Source organism: Lepidochelys olivacea, assembly GCF_965140295.1.
Source record: "Lepidochelys olivacea isolate rLepOli2 genome assembly, chromosome: 7".
Taxonomy (NCBI): Eukaryota; Metazoa; Chordata; order Testudines; family Cheloniidae; genus Lepidochelys; species Lepidochelys olivacea.
In genome coordinates this window covers 30,901,609-30,917,755 of record NC_140417.1, presented here as the reverse complement: position 1 = coordinate 30,917,755, position 16,147 = coordinate 30,901,609, and the positions used below count along the sequence as shown (strand labels likewise).

Sequence of the window (16,147 nt, the reverse complement as noted above, 5' to 3'; positions counted from 1 at the left end):
CCCCTTCCATTTGTCAGCTGGGAGCCCAGGAGGAAGTGCGCCGCGATGTCCTTTTGTGTCCTACACTCGGAGCGCAGCGCAGCGAGCCGGGCTGAGCCCGCGCCCATGGCCCGGCCGGCCCCCCGCGTCCCGGGCCACTGAGCCCCGCCCGGCCCGGACACGCCACGCCGGGCCCCAAGGTCAGTGCGGGATCGGGGCAGGGGGGCCCCCACCCGGCCCATGTGACTCCCGCTCCGCAGCGGGGGCTTGGGCGCGCACGGAGACAGACGGACGCTGCAGGGACAGACAGTCACGGGGCGGGACTCGAGGGGACACAGTGGGAACAGGCGGACGGACAGACGGAGGCACAGACAGACTTGGGGACGTGGGCGCTCCTGGGACCAGACAGACATACAGGGGGCTGCCCAGTCGGACACGGACAGACTGACAGACGCGCACACATGGCCAGCGGGGACAGAGCTGACCAGCCAGGCACACATGGAGACTCAGGGGGTGGACCCCTGGGGAAACGCGGACACCTGGACAGACATGGAGACTTGCAGGGAGGTGAGCAGCTGTATCCTGGTGCCAGAGCGTGTGTCTGTGTCAGTGACCATGTGTCAGTCACACAATCTCCTGCCAGGACATGGCATCTCATGCCCCCCTGCTGCCTGGGGCCTGGTGTGTGGGTATGTGTGGAGTAACGGGAAGAGGGAGGGAAATGGTAGGTGTCAAACTGCCCCTGCCCCCCACACTCAGGGCTCCATGACCAGTCAAGCCAGAATCTTCCCGGGTCAAAGGTCACAGTCCTGAATTGGCCCAAGGCCTGACCCTGAAGGGGGGAGTGTGTGTACAGAAACAGTAGGGGTGAGCTAGTCTGGGATTAGAATGGGGAGGCTGGGGAATTCTCCCCCACACTATGAATCCAAAACCCCCCACCCACACTGCCCGTCCAGCACATGATGGGGCCAGAAACCATCCACCTAGATGATGGGTAATGTCATATACTGGGACTCCCTTTGACTGGGAGCAGGACGTGGTGTCACCCCTCCCATACACACCAGAATGCCTCCTGGTGTACGTTCCTATGGTCCATTGCATCCCCTGAGGGGCAGGAGGAAGAAAGTTTGACCAACTTTTCTATCTCTGTTCTGCTGATGGGAGGGAGGTTACTGGGGGAAGGGTATGCATGTGTGGGGTAGGATGTAGTGGCAGGGTAAGGATTGGAGTGCAGGGGGAAGGAGGGTGAATGGGTTGGGAGGGTGGGGTGAAATGGGGGTACTTGGAGGGGGTACCAGTCTTCCCCCAGTGGCTGTCCCAGATGTCTGGGTTCCAGTTCCCAGGGGCTGGGAGTGCCTTAGGGCTCCAGGTTAGTCCCGGGGCGGGGGGGTTGGGTCGGTATTGGGGGTGTGCAGGGAGAAGGGGAGTGCATGGATAGTGGGGTGCAGAGCAAGGGTGGAGGTTGGGGGACTGCAGAGGGGGAAGAGTGCAGGAGGATAGAGGACAGTCTTCTGTAAGCACAATGGGGCATGATGGAGGGTCCAGACCCCATTTCCCCTCCGCCTGCTCTTGCGTAACTCCCCCCCCGCCGTGGGACATTAGGAAAGAGACAAGACGGGACAAAGGTCGGGGGTGGGGAACATGGGGACAGACATAGTAACAGACACGGCTGACATGCCTAGAATGCTCTTGGGGACTGGGATGCCATGTATGGACACAGTGGGGAGCACACTGACATGGGGCTAACACACATGGACATGGCCCCTTCCTCCTCTGCCCCAGCTGGACTAAAGGTGGCCTCTAGCATTCATTCCTGGCCCAGTCCGTGCCATCCCGGACACCTGGGTTCCATTCCTGATCCCAATTTCTCCCCCTCCTCATGGGCTGGGAGTGCTGCCAGATAAGTCCCACTGTGAGGGAGGAGGGATGTGGGTGCTGGGCTTGCCTATGTGTGTTTGCAAGGGAGGGTACAGCCCTGCAGGGCTACGACCCCTCCCTGACCCAACTGGCTCCATCGGAAGAGTGCCCTGCCTGGGTCCGTAGGTGGGGAGCACAGGCAGTTCAGCCATGCCTCCCATCCCCCGAATCCCAGCGGATCCCGGCTCCTCAGAGGCCCCCTGCCCAGAAACTGCTCCAGAGCCTGGCTCTGAGTCAAGCAGGGTGGGTGGGGGAGTGCCCGGCGGGGTGAGCCCTGGAGAGTATCTTTGGGGTAGGGGTTCTGAGCCCTAGTGAGTGGGGGTGAGTGTGTTGGGGAGGGGGAGCTGTCTGAGCTGTGGCCTCCAGACTAATCCCTCTGCCATGACCCTTATCTGCCTCCTGCAGCCTGGGTTGACTTGAGCCCTGGAGAGGGGGTTAATTCCTGTACCAGAGCTGGGGAGAGAGCACAGAGCTAAGGCTATTTCTGCTTCTGGATTGTTGGTACCAACTTTTGCCATCCCAGAGACCCCCCCGCTTGCATGCCCCCTAACAGCTCCCCGCAAGCAAACACACACACAGCTCCCCGTACCCGCCCCCAGCCTGTGATCAGAGTCTCTCTCTGTGACCTTGAGCCTGTCACATGCCCGACCCTGAGATACTGGAGCTGGCATTGGGAGGGGGAGGGAGTGTGCTGAACATCTGGGAAGAGGCCCCTAGGTTGGGGGGGGGAATCCCGGGCAGGGGTACCCAGCTCTGGGGGTCACAGCTCTGACATCAGAGCCAGCAGTATGGGACTGAATCTCCCCCTGGCAGCTATCCCAGGGGAGTGACCGGGATGTGGAAATGAACCTGGGTGCCTGGGATGGCAGTGCAGGGCACTCGACCCTAGGGAGCTCCCACAGCGTCCTGGCAGAGTGTAAAAGGGCAGGGATTGGGCAGTCCAGATGTGGGGGAGGAGTGTCTGACTGCCCCCCCAACCTCTCCTCTCCCACATGGATCACCCCCTGCAGGCCACCCCAGCCATGTCGTCTCGGGATCACCGAGCCGAGTTCTTCATCAAGACTGAGCCGGCCTCCCCGGACAGCCTGGCCCAGCGCAGCCCCAGCGGCTCCTCCGATGCCAGTGGTCCTCCCCATGACCCCGAGCCGGGGGCACTGACCCGCCGGCGCCATGACAACAACCCTGATGAAGCCTTGCCCCGGGGCAAGTATGTGCTAAGCTCCCTGCCCAAGCGTCTGTGCCTGGTGTGCGGGGACGTGGCCTCGGGATATCACTATGGAGTGGCCTCCTGTGAGGCCTGCAAAGCCTTCTTCAAGCGCACTATACAAGGTAACCCCCTGCACCCCCCCAGCCTAGGGGGCCCCGCAGTCCTGATCCACAGGCCCTGCTGACCCAGCCCCAGGCCCCTCCTCCGCTGATCGTTGCTGCGTGGATGGGTGGTGGCTCCCTACCCTTCAGTGCACTTGGAATTGGGTCCCAGTTTCCCAAAGAGGGCCCGTCACGCACCCCTGCCCCTGTCTCAGCTTTCCAAATGCTGGGTGATTGGCTCAAGGGAGAGGAACAGCTCCAGGTGGCTGCCCCAGGGCTCCCTGCTCATGGCGTTTGGTGATTTTCCCTGGTGGGCAGGGGAATTTGATTTTGCTGAAATTGTTTTATTTTTCCCTTGGGAAAATTGAGATGAAATCTCTTGAGGTTGGGGGACTGCAGTGGAGCTTGAGTGGAGCCCAATTGACTCCACCACCCTCAGCTGCTGCAGTGCCTCTTGGGAGCTGTAATTCAGATGCCTTGCACTCCCCATTCTCCTGTAGGCTGGGTTTCCCAACAGGACTACATCTCCCATGATGCACCGTGGTCTCCCTTCCTGAGCCTCCCCAGTGCCTGCTAGGAGCTGTAGTGCAGGTGTTTCATGGGGTGGTTCTCCTCCCTGGGCTGGGCTACATTTCGCACGGTGCACAGCGGTCTTCCATCTCCTCCTAGCTGCATTGTGGGAGATGTAACCCAGGAGCTTGCAGCATTAATGGGGAGGGTTGCTTCTGCTTTGTGGGTGGGTGGCCCTGGCCTCCCACTTCCTTGGGACTACATCACCTCTCCCGTTTCTCCTCCAGCTCTCAGTGGTTTGGCCGCACCTCATTGCATGCCCCTACTTCCCCAACTCTCCTCCCAGCACAGGCTCAGCCCCATCTCCTCTCTCCCCCAGGATTTTCCCCACCACCACTTCAGCTCATCTCCTTCCTCCATGTTCCCCCACATCTTTGGTCTTGGCCCCTGTCTCCCCCCGAACCAGGTCTCAGCCCCGTCTCACCCTGCTCTTCCCCCAGGCAGTATCGAGTACAGCTGCCCGGCCAGTAACGAGTGCGAGATCACCAAGCGGCGCCGCAAAGCCTGCCAGGCCTGTCGGTTCACCAAGTGCCTGCGCGTCGGCATGCTCAAGGAAGGTACGGGGGGTGGAGGGACACGGTGGGGGCTGGGGGGAGAGCACAGTGGTTCTGGGGGGTTGCAGGGAAGGAGCTGGGGCGTTGGCAGGGGGAATTGGGTGGGAACTTGGGGAGGGGAAAAGAGCTGGGAGGGATTAGAGAGCTGCTGGGGGGGGCAGTGGTTGGTGAGCTGGGAGGCAGGTGTGGGAGGCAGGATATGGGAGGGTCAGGAAGCCAGGGTAATGTCAGGGGGAACCATCAGGAGAACCCTGGGGGGAAAACAGCCCCTCAGTTCCCCCCTGCTGTTATGAGAGCAAATTGGTCCCCTTGGAAATAGGGGAATGGGCAGGATGGGTGGGGAAAAAGGAGGGTTTTGGGGGTGCATTCTGACCCCACGTCTTCTGCTCTGCCCCCTAGGGGTGCGGCTGGACCGGGTGCGAGGGGGACGCCAGAAATACAAGCGCCGCCCTGAGGTGGATGGGGCCCCATTCCCCAACACCTTTGCCACCCCCCAGATTGCCACAGCGAACAGCAAGAAACCAGGTGAGTGGAGTGAGGCTGTGGGTCAGGATTAAGAGGCAGAGCCGGGGGGCGGAGGGGGAAGCCCAAGGCTGAGGTAGTAGGGGCCTATGGGTCAGGACTGTGGGGTATGGGCAGATCTGGGAGGGGGAGGAGCCCAGGTGTGATAGGGTGCGAGAGGGGGATGGGGTGCTGGGGGATCTCCTCTCACATTGCCCCCTCTCTGCAGCTCCCATTAACCCCATGGTGTCCCATCTGCTGGTGGCGGAGCCTGAGAAGCTGTACGCAATGCCCGACCCAGCGCTGCCCGATGGGCCCCTCCGTGCCACTAGCGCCCTGTGTGACCTGGCTGACCGCGAGATCGTCGTCATCATTGGCTGGGCCAAGAACATCCCAGGTGGGGCCTCACCCCCCCTGCAGCATTCTTTATGACCCCCATCTCCCACCCAGCCTGTCCCCTTGGCCCCATCCCCATGTGCTGCCCCTCCCACAGTGCTCCCCTCCTCACCCTTTCTCCCTCACCCCCCGCAGATTCCTGCTACAGGGTGCCCAGCCCTGCTCCCCCGTTCCCATCCCCAACCTTCAGCTCTGCTTCCTCATCCCTGTTCCCTTCCCAGCCCCCTAACTCCTGTCTCCCCCTTGCCCCCAGCCCTGCCCCCCTGCAGGGTTCCCAGCCCGCACTGCCCCCTAACTCCCGTCTCTCCCCCGCAGGGTTCCCGGCGCTGTCGCTGGCCGATCAGATGAGTGTGCTGCAGAGCGCCTGGCTGGAGGTGCTGGTGCTGGGTGTGGCCTGGCGTTCGCTCCCCTGCGAGGACGAGGTGGTCTTTGCCGAGGACTTTGCGCTGGACGAGGAGGGGGCACGTGCGGCAGGGCTCTGGGAGCTGAGCGCCGCCCTCCTGCAGCTGGTGCGCAAGTACCGCGCCCTGCGGCTGGAGCGCGAGGAGTATGTGCTGCTCAAGGCCCTGGCACTTGCCAACTCAGGTGGGTCCTGCCCTATGGGGGGCTTGGGGTGGGGGCAGTTCTCTGCACCTGGCTTTCATCTCCCCTGGGCTGGGATCGGCCCTCCTCCCCCCACAGCTGCCTGCTTCCCCCCAGGCTCTGCCTGCCACAGCTCCCTCCTTGACTCCCACCCCAGACTTCACTGAAGGACGTGGTGGCCTTGGCCCCACCATAGTTTCCCTGCCCCTCTGACTTGGTGCTCAGCAGTGACATGGCAGACTCCTGCTCTAACCCTGTATGATTCCCCCCCAAGTGCACATCAGCAACATCGGCCATACCCCCCCCCACCCCCCGGGTCTCCCCAGACTCGGTGCATAGTGTTCCCGCCCAGGCTGGGTGCACATCAGCAACATTGGCCACGCCGCCCCTCTAACCCCCATGGTCTCCCCTGGCCCCCAGACTCGGTGCACATCGAGGACATGGCCGCGGTGCAGCGGCTGCGGGACGTGCTGCACGAGGCCCTGCTGGAGTACGAGGGCAGCCGACGGCCAGAGGAGCCGCGCCGGGCGGGGAAGCTGCTGCTAACGCTACCCCTGCTGCGCCAGACGGCCGCCCGCGCCCTGCACCACTTCTATGGCATCAAGCTGGGAGGGAAGGTGCCCATGCACAAGCTCTTTCTCGAGATGCTGGAAGCCATGATGGACTGAGGACCCTCCCCGCCTTCCCCTCCCCGCCATGTGGGGGGGGCAGAGGCATGGACCGGGGTGAGGGGCTTGGGGACAGCCACACAGACCTGGGGCAGGGAGGCAGCCACATAGATGCGGAAGATGGGCAGGGTGGGAGGGGGACAGACACACTGGAGACACACAAACGAGAGGAGTAGGGATGGGCGGGGCTGGGGACAGACACACGGACATTGGGGTACCAGGTTGCTGGGGGGACAGACACAGACGCTCTGGCTGGGGGACAGGGGGGATGCATGGGGACAGTAAGGCAGATAGGGGAAGGGGAGGATTGGACTGATGTGGCTCAGGGGAGCTGCAGCATGGCCACAGGGCTGGGGAATGGGCATGCTGGAGACGGACCGGGGGACACTGGTGGGAGGGGACAGAGTGACACGGGGACCCAGCCCCCCATATGCACTGGAAGCCATATTCTAAGTTATTAGCTGGGGGGAGGGATTTAGTAGCAGGGGGAGAAGAACCAGGGCCTCCAGTGGAAGCCATAATGGACCTGAACAGCACAAAGCTGGACTGCAGGGGAGAGTGTGTTAACCCTACATGCGCAGACCTGGCCTGGGGGGGTCCCTGCTTGTCCCTGGCTCAGAGCAGGGGAAACCCCCAGCGGAGGGGTGCTTGCCCAGCAGCCAGTGTGTGCTGGGGCTGGAGGTAGCTTGGCACTGGAGGGGTCAGTTAGGTGGGGAGGGCAGTAGCAGGGGCAGCTGATTCTCACTGAAGGGGGGTGTCCCCCTCCTCACTGAGTCCATGGTGGGTGTCCCCCTCCTCACTGAGTCTCAGAACTCTCTGCTTAGAGGAGAAAGTATGTGTGGAGGAGAATAACCCCCCATCCCAAAGTGGGACGCCCTGAGGCCTCCCAGCCCCTGCCCCCGAGTGGGGTGAGGGGTTTACAATGTCCCTTCAAGCAATAAATGAACAAACTATGTTTGCACTTGGTGGGGGGAGGGGAACCCTATGAGGGTCCCTTGGCTCAGGTCTGGGAGATCCCTGTAGTTGGGATACCTTAGATAAGGAGGGTTGTGGGGGTCCCCTGTAATTCAGGGGAGGGGAGTGTGTGTGGGTCTCTTAGATTGGAGGGGGGTATATTCTTCTGTCCTGGGAAGAGAATTGAGTTTTGCGGGGTGATAAGCCCATACGTTGCCTTGAAACATGGGGGAGGGTGCTTGAGCCAGGGACTTCCAGTTGGGTTTTCCAAGGAACATCCAGTGGGGTGACATAAGTGGGGGTGAGGGGAACTTAGCAGCAGGGTCTGGGAACCTCCACTGAGTGCTGGTCTCTTCCCCCCCACCCCACCCCCCAAAAAACCCCTGGATGGTGGAAAGTCTGGAGGGGGTGGGAGTCTGACTAGGGGAGCCTCTGCTGGGGGGTGTGGGGGGGTGCTTAGACAGAAGCCTGGAATTGTGGGAGGGGGAGCACAGCACTGTGATAGGGTAGCTGTACAGATAGGAAGAGGGGTTTCAAAGGCATGGCCATATTGGGGGGTCCTAGGGATAGGAACAGAGGCCAGTATCCCCTCCACCCACCCTCAAATTTCCCTTGCCCTTCTGCTGCCCATAGCAATAAGCCCCCCCTTTCCCTTGGGGTGGGGGTGAAGATGCTGAGAAACATGTACATAGCAATATATCAGACTGTATATTTCTTGCAGGAGAATACGTGACCCCTTCATCTCTGCTCCCCTTGGAGGGGTGCACCCTCAGTCCCCCCATTTCTATAATGAGTGGGGTGACGTGGAGGAGGTTTGTATTAAATTATGTATGTGTATATATTATAAATACCTCTATTTTGTGTATAGGTGCTATACACACACATACATAGAGCTATATTCCAGAGCCAGAATAAACCATGGAGATCTCAGCCTGTGTCCATAGTCTTCCTTCCTAGCAGTTACGAAGGAGAAAGAGCATTGTCTACTTGTTCTGTGTTTGTTCAGCACCTGTCCCAATGGGGGCCTTGATCTTGCCTGGGAGTCTGAGCAGTGCCTGGCCCAATGGAGGACCTGCTTCAGGACTAAGTCTCCTAAGTACTACTTTCAGAGTAACAGCCGTGTTAGTCTGTATTTGCAAAAAGAAAAGGAGTACTTGTGGCACCTTAGAGACTAACCAATTTATTTGAGCATAAGCTTTCGTGAGCTACAGCTCACTTCACCTCACAAAGTTAAACCCTGGATTTGTGCTGGAAATGGCCCACCTTGATTATCATACACATTGTAAGGAGAGTGATCACTTTACATAAGCTATTATCAGCAGGAGAGTGGGGTGGGGGGAGAGAAAACCTTTTGTAGTGATAATCACCCATTTTTTCATGGTTTGTGTGTATAAAAACATCTTTTGTATTTTCCAAAGTATGCATCCGATGAAGTCAGCTGTAGCTCACGAAAGCTTATGCTCAAATAAATTGGTTAGTCTCTAAGGTGCCACAAGTACTCCTTTTTCTAAAAAGAAAAGGAGTACTTGTGGCACCTTAGAGACTAACCAATTTATTAGAGCATAAACTTTCATGAGCTACAGCTCACTTCCTCAGATGCATATCATGGAAACTGCAGCAGGCTTTATATATACACAGAGAATATGAAACAATACCTACTCCCACCCCACTGTCCTGCTGGTAATAGCGAATACAGACTAACACGGCTGTTACTCTGAATCCTTTTTCTAAGTACTACTGCAATCTAAATAACTGTACACAAGGAAAGTGAGTACGGTGCAAGGTGTGGCAGGCCAGTGTTCGGATAGACCAAGGGCTAACTAGGGATGGGGACTGGATTAGAATAAAAGGGCACCAGCACAAGTGTGGTTGGGGGTAGCCAAGGGCTAGGATGGCAGAGTGCTGCAGGTTGTGATTGAGGGGCACAAGCAGGTGAGGGGGAACAGGTAATGGATGACACGCCCCATGCTAGGCTCCACCTCACCGGTTTATTTATACGCAAACCAAAGGAGCACCGAATGTCTTCTACTCCCTGTAGAACCCTCCCTCCCCCGCCACACCCTCCCAGCTTAGGGACTCCCTCCCCCACCCCAACCTTCCCAGCTTGGCCATCCTGGCCCTTCACGTCTCCTCCTCGCTCAACAGCATGTTGGGGATGCCCTTGGTGATAGGGAACTCCCGGCCAGAATCAGGGCACTTCAGGATCCCCTCCATCACTTCCACCTATGCAGGGGAGGAAGAAACACAGGTCAGCTGCAGCCTAAAGACAGAGGGATGGGCTGTGCCCTGGCCCTGCCCCATAATGCTGTCAGGGAGGGATGGAACTTCCCCAGAGCACCAGCCCTCCCTTCTCGGTTTTATTTGTTTATTAGGGGTAGGGGTATTTTGCTGCAGTCACTCTTAGCAGCTGGGGAAAAGGCAGGATGAGCCACAGAAGCAAAAGGATCCTGTGAGCCCAGTGCCAGGGCATCTGCTGGACTCTCAGCCCCACAAGAGTGGATTCCAACTTGCAGCTAGAGCAAGGGGAGAATCCCCCACCATCAACACACTCTCACTGCTTGAGGGAGCCCCCGCAATGTCTACATTGGAACATGAGCAGCAACAGAGGTCCCCCACACTGGGGGATCCCCAATGTCTCTGTGGACTGATAAGTCCCTGGTGTCTTGTGGACCTGTGTGGATAAGGACCTGTGTTTGTAACATGGACCCCGTCATACAACCTCCGCCACAGGTTTGTGGTGCCTGGGAGACGGTGCCCAGCACCAGACAAGGAGCTGGTGGGGGGCTGTGGACATAGATGGGGGGGTTTCTCACCTCCAGCAGCACGTGATGCACCTTCCTCAGGAAGTCCTCATTGTTCTCGTACTCAGGGGGCAGCTGGTGGGGCAGGTCCGACAGATGGCCCAGCTGTAGGGAGAGGGAGATGAATGTCACAATGCTTGACCCCAGAAGAGAGACTTTGCTCTGATTGACCCAGACACTCCCTAAAGCCACTTCCCTCTCCAATCCCCACTGTGTCAATCCACGTTGCCCATCTCCTGCCATGACAGCACTCTGGCCCTATGCCTAGGGGCCCCAGCACCCAGGGTGAGCCCCTCCCCCTGCCAAACTCCACCCACCCATGCCCTGGACGCGGCCAGCCCCTCCCCCCATACTCACGCTCTCCGCAGCCTCCACCAGGGCCCCCCACTCCACCTTGGGGATCATCCGCGCCACGAACTCCTGGTTGAAATCCACGTTATTCACTTTCACCTCGGTGGCCTGCGGGGAGGGGGAGGGTCAGTCCGGCTAGACACGGCGGGGGCGGGACCCCCATGGCGGGAGGAAATCAGCCCTACGACGCCCAGACCCAGCGCGGGGGCAGCCCAGGGGGCAGGGTTATGTGGCCTTCTGGTTGCGGGGGGGGGGCGGGAATCGCTGTTACCTGGATACGGAGGGGGAAACCCCCCCCGGGCCGCACCCCCCGCACATGCGAGGTCAGCATGTTGTGCGTCAGCAGCTTCATCCTCGCGCCGCTCCCGGTGTCACAGCCCACCTGCGGAAGCGGTGGGAAGCCAATACTCAGCGACTTCCGGTTCAATTTCCCCCCCCCCCCCCACACACACACTATTTCCGGATGCGATGTGCCTACTCAAAGGCGGTTGACAGGGAAACACGGTCCCGAACCTGAGGGTTCCGGGGAGATCCGGAGACAGGGTGCCGGTGTCCGTTGCTCCCCTGGTGCCCCCGCCCCAATGAGGAGGAGAGGAGAATTAGACGCGAAACTAAGGAGTTGATACATGCCAATAGTAGGGAAATCACAAGCAGATTATATTTAAATTAAGAAAATATGTGCAAAAAGCAGGAGAAAAACACATTAATCACACCTTATATGTTAATTGTATGCAAATTCAGCGTGCAAACCGCTTGTAATGTCGCCCTGCCAATCAAAATCAAGCTGTATGTAAAGCTGTGTGCAAACCGGCCATGCCAATGAACCACCAATGATATGCAAATGTGATGCAAACCAACCTGTGGGTTGCGGCGCATGGGCGTTCCAGTCCACCCCAAGGTTGGGAGGTCCCCCAGGCCTTTTCCATGGCAACTGTCATTCAGGCGGTCTCCATGGTGACCGCGTGGCGGGGTGTGGCGGGGCTGGGGCTGTTGCGGGCGGGGCGCCCCCCCGGGCCTCCCAGCTCCGAGCCGAGAGGAACCCGGAGGCGCTTCGGTGTCCGAGCAGCTGCCATGGCGCCCGTCAAGGTGAGTCCGGGCGGGGCGGTGAGCGGGACCCCCCAGGGGCCCTCAACCATCCAACCTGCCCCGCCCCTAGCTGGGGACCCCCCCCCCACACACACACACTCAGCCCCAGCGAGCCCCGGCGCAGGGAGCTGGAGAGCCCGATCCCAGGGAGCCCCCTTAAATCAGCCCCCAGCTGGGCCCCGGGGCAGACAACAGGGGCCCCCGAATGGAGGCTCCTGGACAAGCCCCCCTCCAAAATCGGGGCCCCTAGCAGGGCTCCTCCTGGCAGCTCCCCTCTCCAGCTGGGGCCCTGGGCTAGAGAAGAGCCCCCGCCCCTTGGTTTAGCCCCCGATGCCTCCCCCCAACTGGGACCCTTGAAACCTGAGACCATGCCCCCGGTCCCTGAAGCTTGGAGGGTCACTACCCCCTTGTAGGGCCCCCCAGGGCTCTGCCTCACAAGGGAGGGAGTAAACTCAGAGGGGCGGGGGGATGGGGTTGGAACAAGGGAGGCACTGAGCTCCCAACTCCCTCCAAATCTAGAGGGGCAGGGAGAGGTTGGGAGTAGAAAGGGCTGATTTGGGGGGGTGAGTTTAAGGCAGGCTGGGGAAGGGTGAGCAGGGGTGGGGTTGAGAGTTGGAGGAGGAGTTAGGCTGTAGAGGGGGGAGCTAGGTTATGGGGTGAGATGGGAAGCAGGAGATGGGGGTTGGGAGGTAGGTGGGGTCAGAGGGAGCTGGATTGTGGGGGACGGGAAACGGGGTAGAGGCTGGGGGTGTGAGCTGGGGATGCTGGGTTAGTGGTAAGGGAGTAGTGGGAGGCAGGGGTAGGATGCAGGGAAGATGGGGATTGGTTGGGGTTGTGGGAGCTGGGTTGTGGGGGGAGGAGGAGCAGGCCGGGGAGGGAGGATGGTTGGTTGTGAAGGGGGGTACACAGCAGCCCAGAAAGTTGGGGCTGTGGGCATGGCAGGCAGGGAACTGCAGGAGGTGTCCAACTCATGGGCTTGAGTAATCAGTTTGGAAACTCCAAAGTAGGAGTGCTGAATCACTGAGTCTCTCTCCTGTGGAGCTCCCCTCACAGATTGTAGTTACAACACCCGCCCCAGACACAATTGAGGGGGGCACACAGGGCTCTCCTGCTCCCCAGCTATGCAGAGGCTCATCTCAGGCTTTATGCATCAGCTGGAGGCTTGTCTTTGCCCCCTCCTAGTGCTGGGGATGGGGGTTTCAAGGCAGGAAGCTGGCTAGGTGACTGGGAAGGGAGACCCCCCCCACTCATTAGTCAGCTGCTTGAGGCCCCCATCTGCATCTGTTCTGGTCATGCCCTGTTGGCACTGGGGCAGGGGTGGGGGGGTTGTAGCTGGGGCAAGAGGAACCAGCTCCCAGGTGGAATTCTAGAGCTGAGGTAGCCCCTCCCCCTGCATTGGGGGGGTGGGACAGAGGCCCTGTGGGGGTCTGGCATAGACTTGACCTGGGCAAGGGGACTTGGCTAGGCCTCCCCCAGCTCTCACCCCCTGTGCCCGCAGGTCGGAGACAAGCTGCCCAGTGTGGAGGTGTATGAGGGGGACCCCGGCACCAAGGTGGATGTGGCCGCACTCTTCAAGGGCAAGAAAGGGATTCTCTTCGGGGTGCCTGGTGCCTTCACCCCTGGCTGCTCCAAGGTGAGGCATGGAGACCTCCTCCCCTCTGCAGTGCGTCCTTCCTCTCCCCCCACTACCCTACCCATTTTAGAACACACACACCAACTCCAGAGCATCCCCCCCAACTTTGCAACCCCTATCCTAGAGCACCCTCCCCCATGCTAGAATGGCCCCTCACATGCCCTGTTCCCTGAAACCCCCCATCCCAGAGTTCACTCACTCCCCTCCTCAGAGTATCCCCCACCCCACCCAGCTCCCCAGAATTCATCCACCAGAGCATCCCTTCCACCATCCGATCCCTGGGGCAAGGGAGCCACAGTGTGGACTGGAAAAGGGACACATTTGTGAGCTCTGTGTGTCCTTGCATGCCGGGGCTGCCCAGCTCCCTCCTTGGATCCCTGGGCTGGTGTCTGATGCTCCACCTCCCCCACCCAGCATGTTAAGGAACTAATGCTCTTCCTACCCCCCTCAGACCCACTTGCCAGGCTACGTGGAGCAGGCGGGGGCGCTGAAGGCCAAGGGCGTGGAGCTGATCGCCTGCCTGGCTGTGAACGATGTCTTCGTCATGAGCGAGTGGGGCAAGGCCCATGGGGCCCAGGGCAAGGTGAGCCAGGGAGAGAGCGGGGCAAGGCCCCTGGGGCCCAGGGCAAGGGGAGTGAAGGGAGGGTAAGGCGGGGGAGTGTGTGTGTGTGTGTGTGTGTGTGTGTGGAGGGAGGGGGGTCGAGCTATTGCACCCAGGGTGAGGGGTCCACACAGCCCAGGGGAATGTGGAGAATCCCAGGGACCATAGGAAGGGGAATGCAGAAGGTGGGACTAGGGGACCCAGGGCAGGGGGAGTGAGCGGGGGTCGAGGCCCAGGGCAGTGTCCTTATAGGGGGTTTATGGTGCTGAGCCTTAGAGAAAGGGGAGGAGTCTTCTCTCCTCAACTCAGCAGCACCCTAACCCCAAGGCTGCAGGAGCCCTGCCCCCACCCCTGCAGGGAGTGGGTGACTTCCAGGCAGCAGTGAGCACTTCCCTTCCTCGTAGGAGCTGTTGGTTATGCAAGGGGGCATCTGTAGGTTGTGTAACTTCAGGAGTGGGTGTGGCCCTTGCCACTCCTACCCTGCTGCCACCTCACAGGTGCCTCGTCACTGGTTCCCTAACCCTTTCCCCCTCCCCCCTCAGGTGTCGATGCTGGCTGACCCCACCGGAGCCTTTGGAAAGGTAACGCCCCACCCCCCCAACCCATGCCCAGCTGGGGGTATCCTCCTCGTGGATCAGGATCAGTCCCAGTCTCTACCTACCCACATGTCTGTGTATCAGTCCTTGGTCCTTCCCCTCCTAACCAGCTCGACAGCCCAGAATCAGGGCCCCTACCCTCTGGCCAGTCCTCTTTCCCACCCCACCATGTGCCTGTCCCCTCCTCTGCTCCTCCCCTACCCACTGTGTCAGATCCAGCTCTGGGACAGTGGGGGATGGGGCAGTGGAACCCCATCCCCTATTAGAGGCATCCAGGATTCTGTCCCTCCAGTGCCACCTCCCTGACACCGACAACAGGGGCTGGGTTGGGGTCAAAGGGCATCTGAGGACCAGGCAGCTCCAGAGGTGAAGGGTCTTTTGTGGAGGGCAGTTCCTCGGCTGTGTCATCTGCCTTGGGGTGGGACCCTGTCTGACCCCCCCCCTTGCTTTCCCTTTCTCCCCTAGGCTACGGAGCTGCTGCTGGACAAGGAGCCCCTGCGTGACCTCTTTGGGACCAACCGCTGCAAAAGGTAAAGCAGTGGGCTCCCTACCCCCCCAGCAGCCTCTGGGGATACCCCCCCGGGGGAGAGCTGGGGTTCCCTGTCTGTACAGGCGAGGGATAGGCATGGGGATGAGTGTTAGGAGCTCAGAGGGGAGAGGATGCACCCCTGCAGCTACAACTATGGGCCTCTGGGGTATCCCCTTTGCTGGGGTGGGGAAGGAAATGAAGTCCTCCTCTCCATCTCCATGGGAAAACCTGGGAGAGGTAAAGCCCCCCTGGCTATATCCCCACATTGATACCCCCAACCCTCCCTTCTCCATGATGGGGGCAGGGGCCACTAGGAGATGTGGGAGGGAGCCCTGGCTCTGTCCTCACACTGAATCCCCAATCTCCCCCCTGGGTTCTCCATGGTGGTGGACGATAGGGTGGGGAGTCCTGGAGGGATGAGAGGGGAACCCCTGGAGGGCAGGGGAGGGGGAGCCCCCAATGTGTTCTCACCCTGACCCCTCCCAGGTTTTCTGTGGTGGAGGCTGGCACGGCGGGAGGGGAGCCTGGCACTCACACCCCCATCTATCTCAGGTTCTCCATGGTGCTGGAGGATGGCGTGGTGAAGGCTCTCAACGTGGAGGAGGATGGAACAGGGCTGACCTGCAGCCTGGCCAACCACATTCTGTCTCAGCTCTGAGCACCAGCATGCCAGGGTCCCTCCTGCTGCTGCTTCCCCCTGCCCCCCCCCTCGTCCCCCGCCCGCCCTAGGAGCGGGGCAGCGCAGCATCCTTTCCCAGCATGATATGATGGTCTCCCTCCTGCGGGAGGGGGGGCTGTGCTCTTGCTGCTACTCCTGCTGTCATGGGTTTGGCCTCTAGGGGGCACTCGTGCCCTGGTGGTGGTGTACTGCCCCACCATGCTGTGTATCAACCTGGAATAAATGGCTCTTGCCAGCCCTGCCTGCTGTGTCTCTGCTGGGGGTGTGGGGGAGGGGGAAGCTATAGACAGGGCGGGGGGAAAGCAAGGGAGTGATCCAGACCCCAGTTTTATCCTGCTCAGCCCTCCTGCCCATGCTTCCTGCACATCGTCTGTGTCCGCCCCCCCCCCCCCCGCATCTCATAATCCTCTCTTGAGTGCAGAATAAACAGCCGGGGGGGGGG

The 16,147-nt window shown here is 60.3% G+C and overlaps 3 protein-coding genes across 5 annotated transcripts; 2 read left to right on the top strand and 1 right to left on the bottom strand.

Moving 5' to 3' along the window:
* Window positions 1-37: 37 nt before the first annotated feature.
* Window positions 38-8,359, top strand: ESRRA (estrogen related receptor alpha). Of its 3 annotated transcripts, XR_014712366.1 has the most exons (8): window positions 257-546; window positions 2,907-3,225; window positions 4,215-4,331; window positions 4,728-4,853; window positions 5,059-5,226; window positions 5,541-5,810; window positions 6,228-6,532; window positions 8,151-8,359. XR_014712366.1 is itself a non-coding variant. In XM_084633694.1 (7 exons), the coding sequence occupies exons 2-7, from the start codon at window positions 2,919-2,921 to the stop codon at window positions 6,473-6,475; spliced, it is 1,236 nt and encodes a 411-aa protein (XP_084489820.1). In that variant the 5' UTR covers window positions 38-179; window positions 2,907-2,918; the 3' UTR covers window positions 6,476-8,359. The 3 variants fall into 3 exon arrangements, 2 of the variants coding, with proteins under 2 accessions (XP_084489820.1, XP_084489819.1); XM_084633694.1 differs by lacking the exon at window positions 257-546 and adding an exon at window positions 38-179 and having other exon boundaries at window positions 6,228-8,359; XM_084633693.1 differs by having other exon boundaries at window positions 6,228-8,359.
* A 1,134-nt stretch (window positions 8,360-9,493) lies between these two features.
* TRMT112 (tRNA methyltransferase activator subunit 11-2) lies at window positions 9,494-11,008 on the bottom strand. Its single transcript, XM_084634277.1, has 4 exons — window positions 10,853-11,008; window positions 10,588-10,689; window positions 10,243-10,335; window positions 9,494-9,652 (listed from the first exon to the last, which is right to left on the bottom strand). Exons 1-4 carry the CDS (start codon window positions 10,931-10,933, stop codon window positions 9,551-9,553), a joined length of 378 nt encoding a protein of 125 aa, XP_084490403.1. The 5' UTR covers window positions 10,934-11,008; the 3' UTR covers window positions 9,494-9,550.
* Window positions 11,009-11,458: 450 nt separating this feature from the next.
* PRDX5 (peroxiredoxin 5) lies at window positions 11,459-15,946 on the top strand. Its single transcript, XM_084634981.1, has 6 exons — window positions 11,459-11,667; window positions 13,166-13,300; window positions 13,752-13,883; window positions 14,444-14,482; window positions 14,963-15,027; window positions 15,579-15,946. Exons 1-6 carry the CDS (start codon window positions 11,506-11,508, stop codon window positions 15,682-15,684), a joined length of 639 nt encoding a protein of 212 aa, XP_084491107.1. The 5' UTR covers window positions 11,459-11,505; the 3' UTR covers window positions 15,685-15,946.
* Window positions 15,947-16,147: the final 201 nt, after the last annotated feature.